Below are 26,719 nucleotides of genomic sequence, written 5' to 3'. Positions count from 1 at the left end.
TGACTCGCTCCGGGGCAGCGCCGCCCGGAGCCGCCGGCGCCTCGTCATGTCCACCGAGGACGAGCGGGCCCGGGAGATCCTGAGGGGCTTCAAGCTGTATCCGCCCCCGGGGGGACGTCCCGGGCAGGGGCTGGAACTGGGGGGACCCTGGGCAGGGGGCGGCCGGGGGCCTCGAGCTGAGGGGACTAGCCGGGGGATGAGGGGCGCTGCGGGGGGGCCGGGCTGCCCCTGCCTGGGAGAATGGGGGAGAAAGCGGGGGCTCACCCAGAAAGTCGGGGTGCCGGGAGAGGGGGGCGAGAGAGCGGGACCAGCGAGTGTCCCGGAAGGGAGGGAGGGGCCGGCCCTAAGGAGGTGGGTGCTCCGGGGATGGCGCCCACCCAGCCTGTGCCGGGGGGCCGCCTTTCACGTCGGCATTCAGTGCCTGCCTTCCTGCCAGCTCTCATTAATCCGGTGCCGGAGTGGAAGACTGACTAAGCCAGGCTAAGTGGAGCGGGGCCGCCCCTCCGATGCTCTTTGCTCCTCCTTTTCAGCCCCGAAGCTGGCTGTTTGTTTTCCCTTCGGATCCACAGCGATGCACACGCGGCGCTTGTAGATCCTTCGGTCGTGAGCTTGGACCTGGTGGTGTGGGGTAGTGTCCCTTGTCTCTTTCTTGCTTTCTTTTGGGCTTGATCTCCTTGAGGGAGAGCCGAAGTACAGAAAGCGTTCGTCTTGCCATTTTATTGCGTTTTGCTTTGGTAACCTTTTCCCAGCTTTGTAGCACAAAGAAGTTTCGTTACACCCATTATTTTGTTCCCAGTGCAGTGTTAATTTATAAATACTGTAATGCAAATAGAAAAAGAGTGCAATCTTTTCGTACTTACTTTTACTTCGTCTTTATTCATTTCTCCTATCTTGTTCTTGCTAACTCTGCTATCTTAAAGTTTTCTTTCAAGGTCTACTTGCCCAAAACAAATCAATAAGGTTAAAAAAAGACCATTTGTCAGAGTGGCTCTTGCAGTTAAAACATAGTCATTACGCTAGGGCTGGCCACAAGGTGCTGGCTACACCTTCCTCTCCAGAGGTTTGGGGATGTAGGGAATGCCTTCTCAGCAGTCTCATAGTTTCAGAAAGCTTATTTTTTCCTCTGTCTATGTCGTTTTGTCAGTAGCAGTTTATAGAATGCAAAATACCAAAAAGGCCCAAGAAGCTTTGTGGGTGAGACCGGAAATATAAGGAGGACAGATGTACTTTGTTTTTGCTTCTTTTTGTGAAAATGCCCCATCAGTTTGCTTACTTCCCTCTTATGAAAAACTTTCAGCCTTGGATAGTCAGGGCTGTTAACTTAGCTTTACCGCTTCTTATATAGTTTGACATACTGTTACTGTACTTTTCTCTGAATTGGATTCCAAGAACTAATCACCATGCTCCTGTAAAGGGATAGAGTTTTACTGGTGGATAGTGGCATGCTTCTGTTTTTTCCACTCCCATGACTATGGATTATTTCTTCCCCTTTTCCCCGAATAATCCGGGGCTTGGTCATTTAACATGTATGCAGCTTTCAGGAAAGAGATAACCACTTATTTTTGAAGGTGCCTTCCATAACAGTGAGCAGTTTAACTTTTGCCTCGTTCAAATTAATGTGTTGCTAGAAATCGGAAAGTTATCTGTTGATGGCTTATGAGCAGAGCAGGAAGTGGGCACCACCTTTTCCTCTTGAGAAGACTGAAGAATAAGTAGCTGAGATATAAATGTAGGGATTGGTAAGAATTCAGAACCTGTGGCAATCTTCTAAGTAGGAAGGTGAATTCATCAATCCACTAATGATGTGTATGTGCTGGGACACAACCTTGCCGGGAAACTGGGGCCTATGTTGAACAAATTCAAGGAAAGTTAATATAGGGAAAAAAAGCATGGCAGCAATTAGATTAAATCCCCTCCAGTTGTATTCTTTTGGTTAGTAATGCCTGGTATGTGAGGGCTGAGGATGAAAAACTAGGAAGTTGCTTTTAGGTAAAAATAAAATCGGTCTAAGTTTTGGTGACCTAAAGAGAACCGCCTTCTTGGATGTCTAATATGACATCCCTTTAGGCTAAGAGTAACAGTGATGTAGAATTTCCCCACACTTTTACAACCTCTCCTTGGCTTTGGTGCCTTTCTCTCTCTTGGATCTCCTCCTACCTCTTTTAGCCTTCTTTCTTAAATTTCCTTTGCAGGATCATCATCTTTCTCCTGCTCCTGTATGTGAGTCCCTCTGGGTTTTGACCTGGGTCCTGTTCTCTTTTCTCCCCCTTGGGTTGTTATCAGCTCCCATGGGTTCAATTATCATCTCTTTGCTGATGGCTCCCTAATCTATATATCTAGTTCTGATCTCTTTCTTGAACTTAAACGCTGCATTGCTAAGTGCTTGCTTGTTAGAATGTCCAAAATGGAACCTATCCTCAAACTTGTTCTTCCTCCAAACTTTCCTGATCCTGTTGAGTGTACCATTATCCTTCTAGTCACCCAGGTTTACAGTCTTGTAGTCATTCTTTTTTTAAAAAATAAATACATTTGTATTGATGTGTTTTGTTTTTTTATATCATCAGAATCTTCTCCACTATCCCTTTCTCTCTGTCTTCCAGAAAGCCATCTCATATACCAAATAGTATTTTTAATAGGCAAAAAAAGGGGGGGGGGAATCAGCACAACCAATCAGTATGTCAAAAAGAAGGCGCAAAAATTTGTACCATGTGTAACATGTACGGCCTTCGCACCTTCACAAAGCAGGGAGTTGGGAATCTCCTCTCGTATCTCTTCATTCAAGTCATACTTGATCTTTATAATTTTGCTACATTCACCTTTGCTTCTGTGGTTCTGTCTGTTAATATTGTCGTCATTACTGTGTCTATTATTTTCTTGGCTCTGCTTACCTCATTGTGGCTCAGTTCATGTAGCTCTGTCCATGCTTCTCTGTATTCATCGCATATATCATTTCTTACAGCACAGGAATATTCTTTTACCTTCATGTACCACAATTGGTTTAGTCATTCCTCAGTCAATGGGCATCTCCCTTGTTTCCAAGCTTTTGCTGTCACAAAAAGTGCTGCTGTCAATATTTTGGTGTATATCAGTGGATTCCGATGGGGTTTAGCCCAGTAAGAGAGTCTCAGGGTCAAAGGGTTTAGACAGTTGGAGGCAGGAGTCATTCTTGATTCTTTCCTCTCTCTCATCTTCTGTATTCAATTAGTTGTCCAGTCGTGTAGACTCTCCTTTCACAACATCTGTCCCATCAGGCTTCCTCTGTGCAGCTCATATCTTAGATCTCATCAGCTTTCACCTGTACTATTGGCCTTCTGATTGGGGATCCTGCTTCCCATGTCCCCACTAAAGTCCATCCTCCACAGAGCTGCCAGACTGATAGTCTGAAACCATAGCCTTAGCTAACGTGGTCATTCTTTTGCTCGGAAGTCTTCGTTCATTCCCTTCATTCCAAACCCTTAGCCTGGCATTAAAGCACCCCACAATATAATCCCAGCTACCTTGGCAGTCCTGTTTTTCGTTACTCTCCTTCACACACTCACTCGCTCCAGTCATGCTGGCCTGCTAGCTATTCCTTGGTAAGGACCCTGTACTTTCTGCCTCCATTGAGGCTCTCCCCGGTGCCAGGAGGGCACGCCCTCCTCACCTCTGCGACTTAAAGTCCAGAGTTTCCTGTGAAGTCCGCTTCCTCCACGTGGCCCTTCTTGGTACCCTCTCACTCCTAAATTTACTATGTGTTTATTTCATAGTTACTTATTCCTGTATGTGTTACACCCCCCCCTCAGGAGATTCTAAACTACTTGAAAGCATAAACTCTTTTTTCCACAGGACCCTGTGTATGATAGATGCTTGATCCGCTTTTAAGCATTTTTAATAATCAAAATTTAAATTAATCAATTTAACTGAATTACTTGGCTAGATTTTCTAAGCATGGTGTTTTTGACCAGATGACCTTCCACTCATGATGTCCTGTTTTTAATTAGCCATTCAATAAATATTTGTTGTTTAATTTGTTGTTCAGTCGTTTTCAGTTGTGTCCAACTCTTCGTGACCCTGTTTGAGGTTTTCTTGGCAAAGATACTGGAGTGGTTTGCTGTTTCCTTCTCCAGCTCATTTTACAGATGAGGAAACTGGGGCAAATGGGGTTAAGTGACTTGCCTAGGGTCACATAGCTAGCGAGGGTCTGAGGCTGGATTTGAACTCAGGAAAATGAGTCTTCCTGACTCCACACCTGACACGCTATCCACTTGACCACCTAGTTTCTCATTGTTTAATGATTTTCCCAAAATACTAAATAAATGCTTTTATTTTTTTTTGTTTTTGGCTAGACAGTGGGGTTAAGTGACTTGCCCAGGGTCACACAGCTAGTAAGTGTTATGTGTCTGAGGCTGGATTTGAACTCAGGTCCTCCTGAATCCAGGGCCAGTGCTGTATCCACTGCGCCACCTAGCTGTCCTCTAAATAAGTGCTTTTAAACTTAATGTCTAGATTCTCTTGGCCAAGAAAAAGATAACTAAAAAAAAACAAAAACCTTTCCATTCCTTCCTAAATTACTGCTTTGAATGTCTTCAGTCCCTTTAGTTTTAGACCACAGCTATCCACTTAAGTGTAGAGGAGGTTTGGGAAATACAGACTCAGAGTTTAGGCAGGTTTCTTGAGTTTAACTTGGATTATCAAAAGATAACTGCCTATGCTTTGTAAGGAAGAGTGACAGGGAGGGCCAGGGAAAGGGAAGCAAAGGTCCAGACCTCTGTCGATCTGTCAGGGATGATAGCCCAGAGATCCTGGCTCAGGGACCGTCTGGAGTAGGTGGTGTCTGAGGGACTGTGGTTCTGTGAGGCGAAGCTTTCTTGGGCTCGGTCAGGCTCTAGAGGCCGGGAGGAGCTGCTCGGCCAGCACAGGCACTCAAGTGGAAATGAGACAGAAGGGACCGTGGCCCCTGTGCAGGATGACAGGATGACATGAGTTCTGTATTGTTTGCCTTTTTTAAATGGCAGAGGAAAGAAAAGGAAAGAAAAGAGGCAGGCTGCAGTAACTTGATAAAATCAAATCATTTGAAGCCTTGAAGATGATTTTTCCCTGTTGCTTATAGAGTATCAGGCCTAAGCCCCGTGGCTTCTTTCCAGGCAATCCACGTGGTGTCATTCCTTTCACTGAATTCCTCTGTCCTTCATTATCTTTACTCGTTACTTGCCACTTACCAGCATGGTTGTGGGTGACAGTTTGCTTTGTTGTAGTTACCTGGTTTGATGAGAAGCTGGAGACCGTACTTCAATGCCTCACTTTCCCTCATCCCAAATTGCAGCTCTACCTCTTACAGGTCCTCTTGATCCCGTCTCCAGCACCGGAGTCTGGAACAGCGCTCAGGCTCTGGCGATTCACTGAGAAGGGCAAACCATGGCATCACGTGTCCAGGACTGGAAACTTAGAATGCCCGAGTCAAGGATCCCCGCTTTCCAGTGTTCCCCCACTTGTCTTCTTCCCATTTGCCCAGACTTGAAGCTTCTGAGCTTCTGCTCCTTTCTCGTCCTTGAGCCTCATTTCTCCTCCTTTCACCACTACCCAGTCCTGTTGGCTCAAACCCATGGTCGCTCATGAACATTCTCCTTCTCAGGCAAGTAGGCACCAAGGCTAGAGGGTTGGACCTGGAGGCAGAAAGACCTGAGTTCCAAACCTGCCTTACTAGCTAAGTGACTCTTGGTAAGTCACTTAACCTTTGCCAGACTCACTTTCCTTATCTGTAAAATGGTGATGATGATAATGGAGCCCATTTCACCAGGATCAAAGGAGATAACATCTGTAAAGCACTTAGTGAACCTTAAGGAGCCATATAAATTTGAGCTATTGTTATCCTCCTTCCTATTCTGTTTCTGTTCTAGGCCTCATTACCTTTCACCTTGGGTGTGTAATAACTGCCTAAATTCATTAAGCCCTGCCATCAGTCAGCTGTTCTCCTGAAACAGCTCTGGAACTCAAGCACACTCCCACTCAGAAGCCCTCTGGGGCTCCCTATTGCCAGTTGATTATAGCTCAGACTATGTAGTGTCGCAGTCAGGACTGTCTACAGAGTGATCTTAACTTGGCTTTCTAGGTCCCCCCTCTTCCCCCTGCCCCGGAATGCCCTTACCGCCACCTCCTCTATTCAGAATTATGCCGTCTTTCAGGGTTCAGCCCAAAGGACACTTTGCCCATGAAGACTTCCTGAATTTCACTCCCCCCTCCTCTCTGAATTCCTATAGCACTTTGGTAGCACTTATCACATTCTAAATTAAGGTGAGATGTGGATATTTGCGTGTATACATGTGTATGCATGAAGACAAGAACCTAGTCTTATCTTTTTTTCCCCTTGCTACACAATTAACATTCAAAAAAGTAAGTTTGTGGAATTAATAAATGGGGCTTGATTCTGCTGTGGGCAGGCCTGACACCCAGCCTTCTGGCCAACTTAGCACCTAGTGCAGCAGATTGATTCTGGGTCCCACAGTTGGAAATAGAAATCCCAAAGGTTGAAGGACCTTCAGAGGACATCCAGGCCAGACTTCGCTGCAACACGAATGCCTTTGACATTCCTGACAAGTGTTCTGGCATCCAGCCTCTATTTAAACATCCCGGAGAGAAAGTCTCCTATTTCCTGAGGCTGCCCCTTCCATTTTCAGACTGTTTTAATTGTTAGAAGCTCTAACTTGCAGCTAAAATCTGCCTCAGTCCCTTAGTGAGGTACAGGGTGGGGTGAATAGAGTTCTGGACTTGGGCTGAGGAAAGCTTATGTTCAGATCCTGCCTCAGACGCTTGTTAGCTCTTGGGCCCCTGAGCAAGTCCTGTCCTGGCTCTGAGCTTCCATGTCCTCTTAAAGTAAAATGAGTGGTTTGGCCTCAGTGGGCCTCTGAGGGCCCTTGCAGCTTTAAATCTGATCCTCTGAACTGGAACCCGTAGGCCTGAGTTTGTTTTCTGCTAACACACACACTCAATCTGGTCAGTTCTTCTCTGTGACAGTTCTTCAGATATTTGAGAACAGTCATCATTTTGTTTCCTTCTCCACCCCAGAACTTTTTTTTTCTTCCTTTTCCAGGCTAAACATTCTTAGTTTTTTAAAAACCATTTGTCATATGACATACTTTCTTGACCCTTCAAAATACTGGTCTCCATCCTCTGGAAATACAATATATAATGAAAATGGGGGAAAAAAATAGCAGTGCAAAATAAATGAAGATTAATACCATGGAGTTAGAATGAACCCATTCTAACTCTTCTTCTGATGGTCTTATTTTGTGTGATGTGGTGCATGTTTTTACTGGTAGTCTTACAGTGATCCGTAATAATTTATCATACTTTAAAACACACTGGACATTTTGAAAAAGAAATACAGCCAAATTTCTCTTTCCTTACTTCTTGAGTTTAGGCTAAACTTGAATTGTGATGATCCTGAAAACTATTTTTGCACATAATTCTTATTTCCTGGTTTTAAATTAATTAAATTTTTTTCCTGGATGAAAGTCGACTTTCTCTACCTCCCACCTCCCCTTCCCCTTGTTGAGAAGGTAAGAAAAACAAAATCCCTGTTACACATACATATAACCAAGCAAAACAAATTCCTCTAGTGGCCATTTCCCCCCAAAAATATGTCTCTATCTGCACCCTGACTCTATCCCCTCTTTGTCAGGAGGTGGGCAGTTTGTTTCATCATGTGGAGTCCTGCTTGGCCATTTCATTGCTCAGCATTCCTAAGTCTTTCAAAGTTGTTTGTCTTTATGGTATATTCTTGTTCTTGTGTAAATTTTTCTCCTGGTTCTGATCATTTCATTCTATATCAATTCAAACAAGTCTTGTTTGGTTTCTCTTAAACCACCCCTTTGTCATTTCTTACTGCACATTAAGTAGCTGGGTGGTGCAGTGGATAGAACCATGGCCCTGGAATCAGAAAGGCCTGAGTTCAAATCCTGCCTTGGACACTTAAAAGCTGTGTGACCCTGTTTACCTCAGTTTCCTCATCTGTAAAATGATGATAGTAATAGCACTTGCCTCCCAAGGTGGTTGTGAGGATCAAATGAGATAATATTTGTAAAGCCTTACAACCAAATATAAATGCTAGCTGTATATTATTAGTATTCCATCACATTCTGGGACTACAACCTGTTCAGTCATTCCTCAATTCCCAATTCTTTGCCACCACAAAAAAAAAAAAAAAAAATGCCGCTATAAATAGTTTTGTATATAGAGATCCCTTTTTTCTTTTTTGATTTCTTTGGAGTATAGACCTAGTAACAGTACTGCTGGGTCAGAGGATATATGTAACTGTTTACTGGCTTTTGGGCCGTAGTTCCAAATTGCTTTCCAGAATGGCAGAGGCAGTTCACAGCTCCATTAATGTGCCTGTTTTCCCATAGCTTTTCCAGCATTTATCGTTTTCCTTTTTTTTGGCCAACTTTACCAATCTGACTAGTGTGAGGTGGAAACTGAGAGCTGTTTTAATTTTTATTTCTCTAATTCTTAGTTATTTAGAGCATTTTTAATACATCTATAACTAGCTTGGATTTCTTCCTCTTACTACTGTCCATATCTTTTGAGCATTTATCAATTGGAGAATGGCTCTAATTCTTAGAAATTTAAAGCAGTTCCCTATAGATCTTAAAAATGAGATCCTTATCCGAGAAATTTGCCACCGAGATTTTTTGCTCATTTACCTGCTTTTTTTCTAATAGTAGCTGCCTCTGTGTTGTTTGTGCAGAACCTTTTACATTTTAGTAATCTTCAAGCCAAGTTTGATTTAATCACTCTAAGGCAACGGTTCAGCCTTTTGCTTCTTTGCTTTGGGAGGCCTGCTCTTACACTTCCGAACTTTGCTGGTTCCTGTGAAGGAGCTCCATTCCCTAGTTGTCATCTCATTGTATCTTCAGCAGTGTACAAACACCTGAAGTTTCTGCATTGATATGCTTGGTGACTTCCTCTTAAATGTGTTTCTTTCATGAAAAAAATAATAATAGCGCTTACAATGCCAGGCTAAGCACTTTACAATTAGTATCTCATTTGAGCCTAACAACAACTCTGTGAAGTTAGGTGCTCTTATGAACCTCATTTTACAGTTGAGGAAACTAAGGCTCACAGAGTGACCTGCTCAAGTCTGAATTTGAACTCAGGTCTTTCTTACTCCATGCCCAGTGCTTTGTGCACTGTGGTGCCCCCTAGCCCTCTGCTTCAGGACTTTCAGGAAGAAATATAATTAGTGATTTTTAAGAATGGCACTAAAAGACAAGACTGGATTTTCTAACAAAATTCTTTGAGCATTTCCCTAGCTCCTGGCTTCTTTTCCACTGTATGTTCAGGTATCTCCGTAACTCTCTCCTCGCATTTACTACTACCCTCTTTACCTTTACTGAACACTTTTCATTCTCTTGTAATTTGGTTTCTAGCAGGCCCACATTGCAGAAAATACTGTCACAAAGACTGCCAATGAAGTACTTTTAAAAAAACGCTTTCTTTTTTTTTTAAACATTATTTGCATATTCCATAGACTCCTCCTCCTCCTCCTCCAACACCTCCTTGTTCCAAATAAGCAGAGTCAAGCAAAAACCTCAAGCCACCGCACCCTGGCCAGATCCGAGAGGGTGAGCATCATTCCAGTCTTCTGGGGTGGTCGCCACTGCTCTGTGCTTTGCTTTCAAAGAATCTCTTCCTTCATAGCCAAGTCTGGTGGTCTTCTCTCGGTCCTCATCCTCCTTGACTTCTGGACCATTGAGCCCTGTTGCCCACACTCTTTATGGGTCAGTGGTTATTGATGTTTTCTTGATCACCTCTTTCTCCTGGACCTAACCCCTCTTAATTCCAGTGCCTTCCCTTTTTTAGTTATCTCCTGTTTATCATGCATATAGTTTGCTGGTTGTCTTTCTTGTTAAAGTGTAAGCTTCTTGAGGGCAGGGACTGTCTTTTGCCTTTTTTTGTCTCCCCAGTGTATAGCACAGTGCCTGGCACACATTTAATAAATGTTTATTAACTGACTGACCTCTTTTTGGTAGTATGATCCATGATTTTTTCCCTAAGCTTTTTAGTATTCTTCCCTCTTTCAGATAACCTTAAGAATTGATACCTGGGTATCCATAAAATTGTGTCGTCTAGTGAAATATTCAAACTTTCTCTTACTAGTCAGAGCCCATCCTCCGAAGGGTGTTTGCCATAGCCATGAGGTGGTCTGGGAGGGGCAGGTTTTCCCCATGGTGCCTGTGGTAGCTGCTGCTGTGGGTGCCTGGGTGGTTCAGAGGTTAGCCCTGCCCTGAGGGGTGGATCCCTGACTCAGGAAGAGGATGTTGGGGGTTAAGGGCAGGGATGCTTGTGGCAGAGTCAGGTCTTCAAGGTGGCCTGATAACCCTTTTACTGGAGGCTTCCAACCTCTCCCCCCTCTTCATACCGTGTGTGGGGTCACATTACTGTCCCTCATTGTGCAGGAGAGGAGTCATGTGGGGCCTGGGCCTGCCTGGTCTGCACGTACCTGATCTAGGCAGGCTGTACTTCCTGCCCTGGTTTCTTCAGTGTTTGACAGCCTCCTGCTCCAGCTAGTGCATGGAAGCTTAGGAGTCATGATCCAAATATGCTGCCACCGTTACTGATGGGAAAAAGTTGGTTATAGATATCTTCAATTCTCTTCTCTATCTTTGCAGTTTGGTGCTCATTCTCCATAGAAAAGGTGTTGAACTCGAGTCTGGCCCGCCATGATCTGTATCACCACTCTGAGTGCCTCCCACATCAGATTACATATAACCGGAAAAGGGTCCACCAAAGAAATAAAAATACAAGAAAGTAGTAACATTACATTTGAAAACTAAGGCCATCTGCAGCCTACAGGAGTCCTCTGTAGGGATTAGTGATCCCCATTTCCATTTCATTCCCCCCCCCCCCCCACTGCTTTACACAACTGCTGAATCAGACTATGTTGTTTCTCCTGCTCAGAAACATTCAATGACTCCCTATTGCCTTAGGGAAAAAAAAAGCATTCTGTAGGCCCGGATTGAGTCTTGGTTGTGTGATTGTTCATTGTCCCTAGGGGAAAAACAAGGAGGTCTTGGTCCTTCTTTTTCAAAGACATTGCTCCATTTATTCTCTTATGATTTGGGTCAGTTGGATAGCCAGCCCTGAAATTTAATCAGTGAATAAGAAAATACAGTTTAAGATTGTGAGAGGGTGAATTGACCTTGGTTGGAGGTCAGTTTTTGCCTCAAGCATACAAATATTCCTTGACTCTTCCTAAAATCCCACCTGAGGCCCAGGAAAAGCTTGGAGTAATCTTTGATAGTGTTTTCTTTTTTTCTCCCATGGGATGCATTTGTTTTGCTCTTGTAGAGAAGCCTTTGCATGATGCTGGAGCTATCTCTGAGTTTGACTAATCCAGTTGCAGAAAAGTTAAAAGCCTCTGGACCAGTAAAAAGCATAGCTATTGACTAATGTAAATGTATTGAGGAGAATTATTTCAACATCTCTCCAGCCGAGGCCCTGTTGTTCTTGCTAGCCAGATGGTCCAGGAAACCTGTCCTTACCTGCTCTTTCCTTATGCATATGAGATGTAAGGAGATTACCTACTTCCCTTTGGTTTAGAAATCTTGGTGTAAGCAGCATGTGTGAAATAAGAAGAAAAGAAATGCAAAATACCCAATCTAAGATCAGACATTAGAAATGAAGTTAAAAGGAAAGGTTGGAGAAAGAATTCCACTTATGAAATGTGACTTCTTTTGTAGGAGAAAAAGAACATTTAAAAATTATATATGTTGAGGGAGAGAACCCATGTCTTGAGCATTCTATAATTTGATTTAATGAAAACAGAGAACATTACCTGGGACCCAAAGGTTTGGGTTTGTTTCTAAGCCATTACTATACTTTATGGAGAAGTTGGATAGAGAGTCAATAATGCAGGTATATTATCATTACTCCCATGAAATGGCTGCAGACGCCCCGGAGGAGAAGCCTCCATGGCCCACTGGCTTCTTGGATCGGTCACTGCCAAGTGATGGAAATTGAAGAGTGAACTGAGGCATAGAATGGCCCTTGAGGCCTTGCCTGGAGGCAGTGTGGGTCTGAGAAAGGAAAGGGGTTCTCAGGTTGGCTCTGCCCCACTTGCTGTGGACTTTAGGAAGGCACTTCACTTCAGCAAGTTCAAATGCAGTAAATTCAGCCAGCATTTCTCAAGTGCACGCAGTGTGCCAGGTGAGAGGCCAGGTGGGTAGAGTGGCCTCAGACTCAGGAAGATGTGACTGAGAAGCTCTCCTCAGACATCTAGGCTAAGCAAGCCCCTTAGCTCCTCAGTGATCGTAAGCTGCAGGGAAGCAGCCCATTGCCATTGGCACAGGGAGTTTCCTGACTTCCTCTGCCAGAAAAATCACAGGTGGAGTAAGAAACCCGCCTAAGCTAGTGGGCCGGGTGCAGGAGCTCCAGCGACGGTCACGCCCTCAACAAACTTCCATTTTGCTGGAGGTGAGAGGCATGTGACATGGACACAGATGAGCCTAATACCAGGAAAGGCATGATGGGCTCAGAAAAGAAAGCGGGACAAAGGGCTCTGGGAAGCTTTGGGTGGGGGGAGAATGCTTGCAGCTGGAGGGATGAGCTCAAAGTGTTCGTGCTTTTGTTGTTACAAGAAAGATTTATTCCTGTACTTAACTTTAGGGCTGGTGCTGGGGCCAGAGCTTGAGAAGCATTTCAGGCCGGGCTGGAAAGGCCCAGGGGCCAATGATACTTCATTCTGAGTGTCTTGATGAGACCTGGGCTGGCCCAGCCTTGTGGCCTCGTTGTTTGTGGCATCTGGTGGTCAGCTGGTTACCCAGATCCTTCAGCAGCTTTCCCCTTTCCCCTTGGAAATGGCACTCTGGGAAGTCGCAGAAATGTGGGTGCAGCTAGAGCTTAGTGCTCACAGCTTCAGTAGGGCCTAGGTCAGGGCTCTCTTTGGGATCAGGACAGCCTCCATAGCATCCAGGGAATGACCCCACTCATCTGGGGCAGGTTTGTCCAAGCCCGGAGAAGGACACAAGTTCTGGTGCCGCAGAAGGGACTGAAATGCCTTTGTGCTTTTATTTCACCAGCTCCCCACAAAGTGCAACACGCTGGGCAGGAATGGGGGGAGGAGGAGATGGAGGCTGGCCAGGCTGTGATGGAGGCCTTTGCCTGGGAGAGAGGTTTTAGTAGATCTGAGAGGAGGGGCTCATGACTCGAGGGAGGCAGGGGGCTAGTGGAAAAGGAGACTGCTGGGCCTGGAGAGAGGCAGGTGAAGGGCAGGTTGGGGGCCCCTCCCAGGTTCTGGGGGGGGTGGACAACAAACTGTTGGGCTGCAGGAAAGTCTTGGGTCGAGGGTGCACTGGACTAGGAGGAGCCTGGTTCTGTTCTGTCCAAACGTTGTTGAAGCAAGAGACAGAGTGTGGGTGACATGGCCTGTTCATCAGACGTTTATTAAGCACCTAAAGATCGTGAAGAATTGTGCTGAATACTAGGGAGACAAAGAGGGAAAGATGATTCAGTGCTTGACCTTGACAGCTTGTGGGGTTTGAGGGAACTAAGAGGGTCATAGCTGAGAGTGTGAGAGCGGGCTGGACGGAGGGCCCTGGGGAGCCCTCTGTCTGAATCGGGGAGATTCTGGCTCCTGAGCTGAGCCGAGAAGGGAAGGCTTTTGACAGATAGAAATGAGAAGACCATTGAGCATTTGTGCAGGAGTTAAGGTTTGCAAGCACTTTACATATGTTCTCTTATTGGAGTTTTTACAGAAAAGGGAAGCTGAGGCTGAGAGAGGTTAAGTAAAGTGCCCAGGATCAGACAGCTAATACTGCATTCCTGCCTCCATGATCAGCACCACTCAGCTGCCTCCAGGGAACCCAGGCCTGTGTGAATACATGGAGACAGGAGATGGCAGGTCAGGGTTAAAAAATACCTCCTAGTTTAATGGGAAGGCAGGGTGGATGAGTGGGGGTGATGTGAAATAAGGCTGGAAAGGGAGGTGGAGGCCAGATGGGGGGGGTCTTCAGTGCCAGCCTGAAAGGTTTCTAGCCACTAAGTAATAGGGAACCATGGGAGAGTTTGAATAGGGACATAATCAGATCTGTGCATTAGGAAGATTATTTGGCACCTGTGGGAAGCAGGCGATGGAGGGGCGGAGGCTGGAGGCAGGGAGCCTACGGGAAGGCGTTAGTGTCTGGAGGAGAGATGCTGATGGCCTGAACTTGGGAGGTGGTGTGAGAGATGTTGTAGAGAGTGAGCAGGCACGTGACTGGGTGCAGAGAGGCAAGGAGAGTGAATAGCCTTCGAAGACAGATCCCGATCTTCTCACGGCTAACATGGGGGGGAGGATACCTTCTCTGTCTCCTACAGGGCTCTCGTGAAGATTAAATGGAGCAGTCCATGGAGAAGAGACCTTCATTGGGATGGGGAACTCCTCATGAGTAAGCCCTCCCTCCCAGGGTGGGTGGGCACCTTCTCTGCAAAGGATGCCTCAGAGAGTACCCTGGGGCACCGAGGGGCCGAGTCACCCAGCCAGCACGTGACAAAGAGGCAGTACCCTAACCCGATTGTTGGCTTTCAGGCTCGCTCTCTGTCCACTGGGCCAGCCTAAAAAAAGAGTCCTCACCAATGTAAGATGATATTGTTACTGTTAACCTTGTTTTAAAGCCCTGGGTCTGTTTCCATTTAGGAAGTGATGGACTTTTCTAAAGTTCCTGAGCGGTTAGTAAAACCACTGCCCCCATGAAGCTGTTTGCTCTGCGTTAGGCACTGCCAGCTGAGATGCCCCAGAACAAGCCTCAGCTCTAAGCAGCGACCATGGGGGTGGCCGCAGAGATACAGGCCACATGAGGTGATGACATTCCAAAGTTTGTGTACCTCATTAAAATTAGATGTCTTCAGCTTAAATTTTTTTGTTTTTAAATTGAAGACTTTTTACAGATTCATCATCTTCCACAACCCAGTGTTTCTTTTTTAAACCAGGTAATATTCAGATCATATACCTTTAAAAATCTCTCAAATATGGATGGCATACATGGGTCAAGGGAACCTCCACATGTCACCAAATTAAATGATTTGCTTCCTAATCTGAAGGAATCAGTAGCCAGGCCTCTGGGGGTTTGGCCCCTGGGATAGGCCAACATACCAACTTTTCTTGGGGAAACACAATTGCCAAGCCCCCTGCAGTCTCTAAGGGCTCCTCCTTGGGTGTGTCTTTTCTAGTGTGTTTCTATCCAACCTCTGACGCCCAGTTGAATGTGTCCCTGGAGTGTTAAACCCATTAGATAAAGGAGAATTTGTTTCTGTTTGGTTTTGTCAGTGAGTGGCAGATTGTTCCTCATGGTTCAATATTGATCTTTTTCTCTTTAACAAATTACACGCCTTGACTGTTTCCCAAATGTTGATTGTATTCTTTCCAAGTATGGTGCTTTTGCTCTGGCCGAGCATTGTTTCATGAGGACGTCTCTAACCCATTACATTCACTTGTCATAAGGACTTAAGTTTCCAATGGACTGAATTCTGATTTCCCAGCGATCCATCCATCTGTAGTTTCTCAAGTTGTCCCCAGTAAATAGGAGAAGACAGCAGAGGGAAGTCCAGCTGAGGTCTTAGTGTGGGAGAAAGGCTTGGTGTTAACAGATTTGACAAGACGGGAGAATGTGTGGTCCTCCTGAGACCTTCCCTGCCCTTCCCGCTCCACGTCTGTGGCCTTCTGGTGCTGCGGTTTTGGGAGGAAGTCACTGTCGGGGTTACCAAAACAGCAGAGTCCTTGAAAGAGAAGTGGGAGCCAAGCTGACATCATTTCCAGAGCAGCATATTAATAGCTAATGTTTTCATAGCACCTATTATGTGTCAGATGCCAGGTACTATGTGCTGAGCATTTTACAAATATTATCTCCTTTAATCCTTACAACAACTCTGGGAGGTAGATACTATTATTAGCCCCACTTTACAGTTGAGGAAACTGAGGTTTGCCCCCGACTTGCTAAGTGTCTGAGACCAGATTTGAACTCGAGTCCTTCTGACTCCAGGCCCAGCATTTAGCCATTGTGCCACCTAGCTGCCTCTGTGGGTCATGAGCTGGAGACTACATTATGATGGGATGGCATCACTTAAATGTCCTTTTCTTAGTGTCACAGAAGGCAGTGAAAACTAAAGACGAGGTCGACTGGCTTCCAGAAAGGATCTCTTTCTAAATCTTTAACTCAGGAAACAAAGCCCCTTTTTGTTGTTTTCTGTCACATTCGAGTCTGAAAAATGGTCACTGTCTTAGGCCAACTTTCTAGCCTGTTCATCTTTTGTTCTTGTGTTCCTGTTTCAAACTACTGACAGAAGAGTCTAGGACAACTGACTTTGTTTCTGAAAACCTTGATTGTTTTTACTTGGTGGTTTCAGAATTTAAGTGGGTTAGAGAGTACAGAAATGACTTGTTGCTTGGGCCACACAGCCCTATTTATGCCCAGGGGCCTGTTGTCATTCAGCCTTTTTGGAGTTCTCGGTGGAGCTGAGCATTATATCAACTTTGGAATAGTCCTTGCCCCTAAGTTTATCGCATCAATAGGGAGGCAAGGTAATTCAGTGAATAGAGCTGGACTGGAGTCAAGAAAATCAAATCCTGCCTTCTCTGAAATTTAGTACATGTGTTCCTCAGTTTCCTCATACATAAAATGAGAAGAAGAAGAAGAAGAAGAATGATAACTGTAGTACTTAATCCACAGCATCATTGAGAGACTCGAATGAAATAATATGTGTAAAGAATAGTGTTACATGTAAATGTCTATTATTATTATTGCAAGAATAATAATATGCTAACAGTCACATCAGAAAATGCTGTAGGACATCAGGATTATAGGAAGGAATTTCTCTAACACTGTGTGGTGTCCTTATAGATGAGACTGAGAGATGGAGGGTGGATAAATAAGCAAATTTGGAAACTGATCAAGTGTGCCCAAAGAATGTTAATCAGTGTATTAGTGTCCACTCTATTGGTATTCTGTAGGGCTTTGTCCTTGGCCCTGATCTGTTTAATGATTTTACCAGGACTTGGATTAAAACATGGACAGCATGCTGAGGAAATGTACAGATGCAATACAGCTGGATGGGAGGGTAGCTAATACACCAAATGAAGGAATTTGGCTTCAACAAGCTCTTTGTGAAGTGATGGGCCCAGTGAAAGGAAGTGAAATTGATGCTTGAACTTTGATGGATCCTTGACTTAAGAAGGAGCTGTCGGATTTCACAGCTATGTGCTTTGGTAACCCTGAAGAGCGGTCTTAGTGAATTGGTGGGGCTGGAAGGCAGATTACAGAGGAGTGAGATATGCGTGGGACGAGTGACAGTGGAGAGATCAGGTGTAAATGACTTTTTCTAAGAATTTGGCTGTGAAAGGGTGGAGTGATAAGGAATAATAATTTGAGGGAATGAGGGGGTGAGGTCAAATGAGAGCTTTTTAAAATTGGGAGAAAACCTGGGCATGTGTGTAGGCCATGGCTAAGAGAGGTTGAGGATTTGAGAGGGAGGCGGTAAAGAGAGAACATGATTGAGGGCACAAGGAGAGATGTTGGCTTTGGTGAGGAAAAGGGCCATCCCTTCATGAGAAACTGGAGCACAGGAGGGCATGAGGGACCATGGTGGCGTGGGAGGTCTAGAATGGAGAAGGAGAAGTAGCTCAGGGTAAGAGGAGAGATCTCCTGAAAGGGAGGGGCTGAGGAGGGAGTTTAGAAACTGCAATGGGAGTGTGATAGAAAAGTCAGTGAGAGGAGAATAAAAGCATGGGCGTGCAACACCTAGTCTTTGGTTGGGATTAGATCATATAAATCTATAGTAGATCCAGTCAAGCAAGGAAGGCGTGAAGAGAGGTTTCGGCTCAGCACAAGGAATGACGCTTAATAATCATAGCTGCTACCATGTGGAATCGGCTGCCTCAGTAGGTGAGGATTCTGGAGGCCAGACACCTGTTTTTGGAAAATGGTGAAGAAGGGACTCCTGCTTCAGGGAGGGCTTGGCCTCTGAGGCCCTTTTAGTTCTCATGTTCTGTGATTCTGAAAATATGTCCAGGCAGTGCTTAGAGTTGCTCAAAGGGAGGAAATGGACAAGAAGCCCAGGTGGTTTAATTCTCTGCCTCTCGTCAGCTCTCTTCAGGCAGGTCTAGAAAGAATTTTCCCAAGAAGCAAGTTCTGATGAGAAACTTGAAGAAAGATGTAAAGGACGAAGAGAGAAATGAATAAGTCAGACGGGAAACATTTTTCATGTTTACAAAATGGTTTGACAGTTGCAGAAACAGGTAACAGTGAGATGGAAGTGATCTGGAACTGAGGCTCATAGTGAGTTCAGAGGAGCCGGCCTTCAGACGCCCTGCTCTGAGTCCTCCTGGAACGCCCCGAGCCAGAAGGGACCTCAGCAGCTGGCTGCCCTGACTACACTGCGACCACAGAAGCTGTACAGGCTGGCATTTGTGGGGCAGAGTGCTCGATCCTCACAGCAGCCCGGAGTTAAGTGCTTTAGGGATGATTATTCCCAGTTCATAGAGGAGAAAACTGAGGCTGAGAAAAATTACCTGACTTCCCCGCAGTCACATAGTTAGTAATTCTGGGGTGGAACCGAACCTCCAAGTCTAGCATTGTCTCCTATTTGCGACGTCTCCCTGCACAACTCTGCCTCACTTAAATCCAGTTCACTTGTAAGTTATGGCATCCCCTTCCCAATGTCATGGTCCTCTTCAAGAATGAAGGACAGACAATTGCCATCTCTCCAGCAAGGGATCACCGAGCTTTTGCTTGAATAGCTTCAGTAAAGAGGAGCTTCTGCCTCTCAAAGCATCTCATTCCGCTTTGGACCAGGCTCTGTTTTGTTAGAAAGTTCTTTTTTACATCTTTCCTATATGTGTCTCTTTGCAGCGACCACCCAAACAAGGCCCCTCCTTTTTTGGTCCTTTGGGCCAAGCTGACTGAGTCTGATTCTGCTTCCACAGGACAACCAGCATGTTATTACTAGTTTCAAAGATGTATTGTTGTTGTAGTTCAGATGTTTTCAGTCATGTCAGACTCTTCGTGACCCCATTTGGGGTTTTCTTGGCAGAGATGCAGGAGTGGTTTGCCATGGTTTGCCATTTCCTTCTCCAGCTCATTTTACAGATGAGGAAACCGAGGCCAACAGGGTTAAGTGTCTTGCCTAGGGTGACACGGCTGGTAAGTGTCTGAGGCTGGATTTGAACCCAGGTCTTCCCGACTCCAGACCTGGCTGTCTGTACTGCAGCACTGCCTAGCTGCTGTCCTTTCATAGACAGGGCAGCCCAAAGTGAACTCAGGAGCCCAGATGTGATCTATGCAGTCAGGATCCAGCAGACCCAAGACCTTCCTAGTCCCTTTGTGCTGTCTTCTGTCTCCCGTCTCTCTGCTTGTTTCACAAGAACAGCAGGAGAGACCGTCAGGCGCTTTGCTCAAATCTAGGTAAGCGCTAACTCTGGCTGCCCCTGCTTCTGTCAGTCTAGTGACCCTGGCTGCAAAGGAAATGGCGTGGTTCATCTGGCGTGCTTTGGTCGTGGTTATGCCGTGGCAGCTCTTCATGATCGTGGATGCCTCTTCTAGATCATCACAATCTAGAACTTTTGCAGGAATCACAGTCAAGCTCTCAGGCCGCCGTACTTCTCAGGCCCCACTCCCTTCCCTTTTTGAAAAACTGCCCCATTCTTGTGGCGGGCTTTGTGTTCTCCAGAGTCTGAGCGCTCACAACCCCACTGGCCACTTCTTTCAGGACCTGAGGCCAGAGGTGTCAGAGAAGTGTGGGAGCTTTCTTATCTCCCTGCTGATCTTAGGGAACTAGAACCTTGTTAGCTACTCTTGTTCTGTCGTTTCTGGGGCCTTGGCAAAGAATGGAAGCAAAATCAAGAGGTGAGCAGCTCTGCCTTCTCTGGGTCTCTTCATCATATCTCCCCATTTGTTAGATGAGGAACCTAAGGCCTTGAGCCCTTAACTTATCTAGGGCCACACAGCAAGGCCGCGGTGGGGCTGGGCTCTGGCCCTCTGCCAGTGCCCTATGATAACCCTTGCTCCCTTTTGGAAAATTTAGAAACTTTAAATAATGGGGGAATTTTTACTAATGGGAATTGGAATCTGGATCCTTCCATGCCTGCATGGCCTCACTTCCTCTCCTGCCTGGGAGCTGAGAGAGTGTTGGCAGAAAGGGCCAGGGGCCTCATTTGCTTGACTTTCTCATCTCTCCCTGTGTTCCCTCTGCTCTTTTCGATGGGGAGGAGCTACATCCCCAAGAGGCCTGGCACCATGCCACTGGGGACCGAAGGCTCCTTCTCCAAAGGCTGCTATTAACTGACGCTAGTGGCTGTCTCCAGAGACGGCTCCAGGCCATCCAGGGCTTCTCTTTCCTGGCTTGTGTAAACAGCAAACCAACAGATTCGAGAGAGGAATTTTCTTTAAAGTTTGAATCGAGGAGAAAGCAAAGTGGAGGACGGGGTTTCCTCAGAGAGGAGTGGAAAGCAGGGGAAATCTGGAAGACAGGCAGAATATTTACAGAGATTAAGTCATTTGGTTAGTGTGGGAACAGGAGATTTATTATGGAGGACTTGATTTTCTAAATTTAAATGTTTATTCAGATTGTTTAAAGTTCACTGAGAATGGAGGCCGCTAGGTGGCGCAGTAGATAGAGCGCTGGCCCTGGAGTCAGGAGGACCTGAGTTCAAATCCAGCCTCACACACTTACTGGCTGTGTGACCCTGGGCAAATCACTTAACCCCTATTGCCTCCCCAAAAAAATTTCACTGAGAGTTTGTTTTTTAATATTTTAAATTGTTATTTCAGTTGGAGGTAAAAACCACTCATCTAACAAACCCATCTTTTAGTTTGGGGCCAGTTTATGAGAAGACAAAATTTTGAACAGAAGAAACTGACCTTTTTTGCAAAACAAAGCAAGGCACTGCCTTGTGTCTTCTGGCTCAATTAAAAAGAAATGAAGCAGAGAAAGCGGAACAGAAAGTGAGAGAAAAGATGAATTCAAGATTTGTGACCCAGGAACTTTGTCGAGGTGACCTTTGATCAGTTTCTGACTTCTCCCTCTTCTTGTGCTCCTTTTGTCATCTTCACAAAACTTGAGTTTCCATCTTTTCACATGTTAGTTTCTTTCTTGTTTTGGAGTATTTTCAGTCACCAAACTTTTCTTAAATGATGAACGGGTATCAGGAGCTATGACCAGTGCTGGGGGATATATAGAAAGTCTTCAAAGAGCATAAATCCTAATGGAGGTGACTGTATGTTCAAGATGTGTACAGCACGTGAAGGATCAGGCTGCTGGGGGAGGGGTGTTGGAGGAGGCTGGGGCCTCTGAAAGGAATGAGGCATCACATGCAGGGAATGACAAACAGGCCAGTGTCCTGAATGATCGAGTTCATGGACGGTAGCAAAGTGTAAGAAGATGGGAAAGGGAGGAAAGGGTCAGGTTGTTACAGCTTTAAATTTGATCCTGGAGGTAATAAGGAGCCATGGGAGTTGATTGATGAGCGGGTGGCATGGTCAGGCCTGTACTTGAGGAAAATTACTTTGGTAACCAAGGATGGATTCGAGTGGAGAGAGAATTGAGACAGGAGACCAATTACAAGGCAGGGCTGGTGATCCAGGTGAGAGGTGACGAGGCCCTGGTCTAGTGCTGGGTTGTGTGGGTGGAGGGAGGGGCACACATAGAAGAGATGGGAAGGCAGAAATGATGAGACTTGGCACCCAATTGGACCCGTGGCATGAGAAGAATTGGAGATGGTGTTGAGAGCATAAGTCTGAGTAACTGGAGGATGATAAGAAGAGGGAGGTTTGGATGGGGAAGAGGGAGGTGAGGAGTTCTCTTTGGAAGCCACTGATTTGGAGATGTCTCTGAGCCAGTTTGAAATGTCCAATCAGCAGCTGGTGATGTGGGCCTGGAGCCTTGAACAGAGAGACACTAGGACTGTAGAGTCAGATCTGGGAGTCACCTGTATAAATGGGACTGTGCTGATGGAACCCCCGAGAGACAATGAGAGGTGGATAAGGAAGAGTAAAAGAGAAGAGAGCCTCAGGGGATCCCAGGCCTCGAGGGAACCTACAGTTAGTGACACGGGTGAAAATCGAGCAAAGGAAACTGGACCAAAACCAGCAAAGTACCCAGCAGGAGAAGGGGCTCAGCAGGGCCAGATACTTACCACAGGGAGGGCGAGAAGGATGAGGAAGCAGAAAGTGTCACCAGATTTAGCCGTTAAGAAATCATTCCTATCAGGTATCTTTTCTATTGCCAAATACTTAATTTTTTTCGCCTTGCAGCAGAAAATGAAAGGGGTCTGATGTAGGCAGTAATTAGGAGGAGTCAGAGATGGCACGAAAGTTTTTGTCACCTTGTCACGGAAGGGAAGTGCTTAGTAGAAGGCTGGGCAGCATTCCTGAACGGAATGGCAGGCAGCGCTCAGTGCTCTGGAACATTTCTTTGTTCGGTTTTTATTATGAACTCAAACACCAAAAATAAATGGGCCTAGTACAACAAAAGGAGGATGGTACACGAAGCTGCACGGCTTGTTTTTCTGAAGTGTAGAACAAATTCAGCTCGGAGCTTTCAAAGCTGCCCTGCTGGTGCTCCTTTCTGACCTTCTTTTCCCTCGTATATTTAATTTTTAAAAGATTAACAAGCAGCTAAATTCTTCCCTTCCCTCGTGCCTCCTTACTCCACTCTGACATTCAAAAGGCTTTTTCCAATGCCACATCCCTAAGTGTTCTCTTTATTTTGTACCTTCATCTTGTAGGATCACAGAGTTAGAGATGGGAGGGACCTTAGGCAACATCAAAACCCAATTCTTCATTTAACAGATGAGGAAATTGAGCCTCAGAGAGGTTAAGAAACCTGGCCGGGGTCACACAGCTGGTGTCAGCAGTGCAGTTTACACCCAAACCCAAATTTACATCCAAGCCCTCAGCCATTTGCACTCTCTTGATGACGGGGACCCTCACAGTTCCTGGCACAACAACTCATACGTTGGCCCTCAATCAGTCAGTGTCTAATAAAAACCAAGTATTGTGCTAGAGTCATATTTCTTCTTCTTTTTTTTTTGGTGAGACAGGGTTAAGTGACTTGCCCAGGGTCACACAGCTAGTAAGTGTCTGAGGCCAGATTTGAACTCAGGTCCTTCTGACTCCAGGGCTGGTGCTCTATCCACTGCGCCACCTCGCTGCCCCACCAGAGTCATATTTCTTAAGTCATGATCTGAGAAACCCAAAGCAGTAGAGATTGCCTAATAATATTCTTTCTGTTTGTCATTGAAGTCCTTCACTTGATGTTCTTCTGTATTTGTAAGCAGAAACTCTTAAATCTTCAGAATCAGTTGCTCCATGGGAATTATTTAATTGAATTCTGTGCTCAGGGCTCCCAAGGCAGAAACAAGGTAGGCCCTGCCCTCAAAGAGCTTCCACGCTGTCTGCTTTTACATCAGAAATTAGGTTGCAGTTTCTAGAAATGTCAAGAGAAACGCAGGTCAAGAAGCCGTATAGTTAGACGCCTTATTTGCCTTAAGCATTTTATTTATTCATTTCTCTAAAAACCTTCCTGATATTAAATCCCGTTTTCCAGAGGAAAGTAGTCCTCGAAACAAAAGCCCTTTCCTCTTCTCAGAAAGAATGTGAGAGATGCCTTGGCTATCAGCAGCTGAGGGAGGCCAGCGCTTCTGCAGGAGGGCCAAAGTCAGGGTTTTTTTGTTTTGTTTTCCCTGAGCATGAAGGGAAGGAAGCTGTTGCTTATTGTTGACTCCCGCAGGGGGTGCCTGGGGAGACCTGCTCCTCTGGGCTTCTCTCCTGGGCCCTTCGGGGGAACTGATGAGAGGGAGCTCTTCACTTGTAACAGTCTCGGCTCCTTGGCTACATTGTGGTTCCCAAGCATCTTGTGGGCTGAGTTCTAGGAACAGAGTGGGCAGAAAAATGAATTAGAAAGCTTTGGAAAGGTGACAGGACACCAGGGTCAAGGCCCCACACTTCTCTTTAATAGCTGCCCCAGGCCTCTGTTCTTGAATGAAGATCTGGAAGACAAATTTGTATATTCATCCTGTTCTATGCTGACGTCCTAAATAAAAATGAACAAGGTGAAATATGATAAGGATAAATGTGAACTTCTACATTTAGGGTAAAAAAAAATAAAAACTAACTTGCTACAAGTGTTGGAGGAAGCAGCGGCAAAAAGCAGCTGGATTTGGAGCCAAGAGACCTTGGTTTGAAACCCGGCTCTGCTCCATCCCGTGGTGGCCTCAAACAGGTCTCCTCAGTAGGCCTCATCTTCCCTCCTGTAAAGTGAAAGGCCCAGACTAGATGACTTCGGAGATCTTTCAGCTCACAATCTGTTCCAGTGACCTCAGTGTTAAACTCTGTGGTTCCACACAGTGGCTGTATGAGGCAAAAGCCATATTAAGTCAGGTCCACAGCTAGAAAGCATTTTCTATTAGAATAAGACCCAGATGAAATGAGAAGGACCAAGGAAGCTTAATGGTCAACCGCTCTTCCTTTTCAAAGTGTCTTTCTTTTTGCCCTCAGTAAGTCAGTGCTGAGCCACATGTTTTTCTCTGGGGGTCATCTGTGACTCTCTGCTCTGCCAGCCCCTACCTTAGAAATAGATGCTTAGGAGTGATGCCGTTTATATGAAAAACCATTCTTAAGTGAAAACATGATTCCCTCCCTCTCCCCTCCTCTCTTCTCAAACAACAGAAACAGGAAGGAAATTTTAGGTGACTCTCTTCCCTTGCACTAATTCTAATTTCTGAGCAAGTCAGGGCTTCCCAGTTTGAGACAGGCTGAAGTGATTTTTAAGAAATTACTTAGAGGAGAATAACCAGAATGGTGAAGGGCTTTAAGTCTGTGTCCTGCAGGGACTGGTTGAAGGAACTTGGGATGTTTCGCCTGGAAAAGTGAAGACTCCGGGAAAACCTGGTGGCTTCTCAAAGTATCTGAAAAGCTCTCGGGTCAAAGGAGCCTTGTCCTGCTGGGCCCCACAGGCAGTGCTCGGAAGGAGCGCTGGCTCCAGGTTGTAAGAGGGAGAATTGAGGCTGCATGTCAGGAAAATCTTCCCCCAGAGTGGCCCCAGAGTCCAGAGGGCTGCCTCCAGAGGCCTTTGGGTCTTCAGGCAAAGGCCAGATGCCCATTTGTCAGGTGTAGCAGGTGCCATGGAGGCTTTTCAGAGATGGGTTGGATTGGATGCCTGGTGACGTCCCTTTCGATGCCAAAACTGTGATTTTGTAGCTCAGTAACCATTTTGCTGTGGTTTTTATTTGTCTTGATTTCATATCCAAGGTCTGCTTCAGTAAAGTTGAAAGTGATGCAGAATACATCCAGTGACAGAATACTTGAGTGTAAATTCATTCAACATCTTAGCCTCGGAGCCTGTTCTGAGTGATGAGAAGCATAGTCCGGGGCAGTTTGGCGGGCAATGATTGAAGGTTCAAGGAAGAATCGTTAACATAAACCCTCTGGACAGACCTGCAGTGGGCCCAGTGCGCCACTTCACTATTAGTGTTTTTTAACCTTTTGAACCTTTGAAATTTAATTCTCTGAGAATTTATGCTCAAAAAAGATTTGAAATGTTGTTTACACCACCTTATCATGTGTTTTATGGCAGGGGCTTATGTTTCTAAACTTGTCTTCAAATCTTTGTGCCTAGAGTACATACTGGCTACAGATTTTGGCTTACTTTGCACCATCCCCTGTTCTGCTTTAAGGAAAGCTGATGTCTTCCTGTTGAGTTTCCCCTGTTTCTTTTTGTGCACCTGGATGCCTTTAGCTACGTTTGGACAAACCAGAAAGGAATAGGGTCTACATCCTGAAAATTTCAAAATTGTGTGATTGATCTTTGCTATATGACATAACCCAGGAAAGCCAACTGCAACCTTTAGGAATAAACAGCTATCCTACAATTTTACAGTAGTATCTACTTGTAATACTGGGTTAGTAAGAATGGAGGCCTCTTGCCAAGTGGTCTTTCTTTACAGAAGGAATAAAGATCTGTTCTGTAGCTGTAGGAGTTTTCAGTGAGGCCTGTGGGGACCACCTTGGCAAAAGGGTTATTGGTTATGTTTGTGCTCAGTCCAGTCTTAGCCCTACTTGAATCAGTATAGAAAAGTTTGAAACTAAAAGTAATTCTGGCTCCTTAAATAGAAGGTTAGCTGTGTGTTCTCAGAATTATAAAATGAACTTGGGAGTAACTGAACCTTCAGATCCTAGCATACTCGCTCGGAGAGGATGACCATGGCATCTATTGAAGAAAACGGTAACAGACGATATGCTCTTGGAACAGTCTGATTTTTTTCAACCACACCGATTCCATCTCATACTGTCGCCAAACTAAGTGCAGAAATCTTCAATGAATTCTTACTGCCTGACATTCAAGGCCTTCCTCAGGCTAGCTGAGTCCTATTTTTCCAGACTTATCTAATTATCAGTCCCTTCCAAGTGGTCTAATGACAATTTTTGCTAAAACCCAGCTGAACTGCCTGCTGCCTTCGGAACACACTCTGTGATGCCTTGTCTACACATCTTCGCTTACACTGCATTATATGCCTGGAGAGTCCTTCTGTCTCCTTTTGGCTTGTTGGAAGCTTGTCTCAAATGCTTCTCCCAGAGTCCTCCCTGCTTCTCACACAGAGCTTTTGTCCCTTTCTGGCATGTTTGTGTGTCATCGTGTGTTTGAATTATCTACCTTGGTTACCACCTAGCTCCAATGAGATCATCTCTGGAAAGTGCTTTACAAACCTTAAAGCACT

At 45.5% G+C, this 26,719-nt stretch overlaps 1 protein-coding gene across 2 annotated transcripts in view; it reads left to right on the top strand.

Moving 5' to 3' along the window:
• The window catches only part of PDE6D (phosphodiesterase 6D), a 62,871-nt gene continuing 36,152 nt past the window's right edge, over nucleotides 1-26,719 (top strand). For both annotated transcript variants that reach the window (XM_027875283.1, XM_027875282.1), the window contains exon 1: nucleotides 1-96. In XM_027875283.1, the coding sequence (XP_027731084.1) occupies nucleotides 47-96 (50 nt within the window). In that variant the 5' untranslated portion in view covers nucleotides 1-46. The remainder of the gene's footprint in view (nucleotides 97-26,719) is intronic.

This window comes from Vombatus ursinus, unplaced genomic scaffold (genome assembly GCF_900497805.2).
Source record: "Vombatus ursinus unplaced genomic scaffold, bare-nosed wombat genome assembly UNPS02014808.1, whole genome shotgun sequence".
NCBI lineage: Eukaryota > Metazoa > Chordata > Mammalia > Diprotodontia > Vombatidae > Vombatus > Vombatus ursinus.
This window is presented reverse-complemented; position numbering and strand designations above follow the sequence as displayed.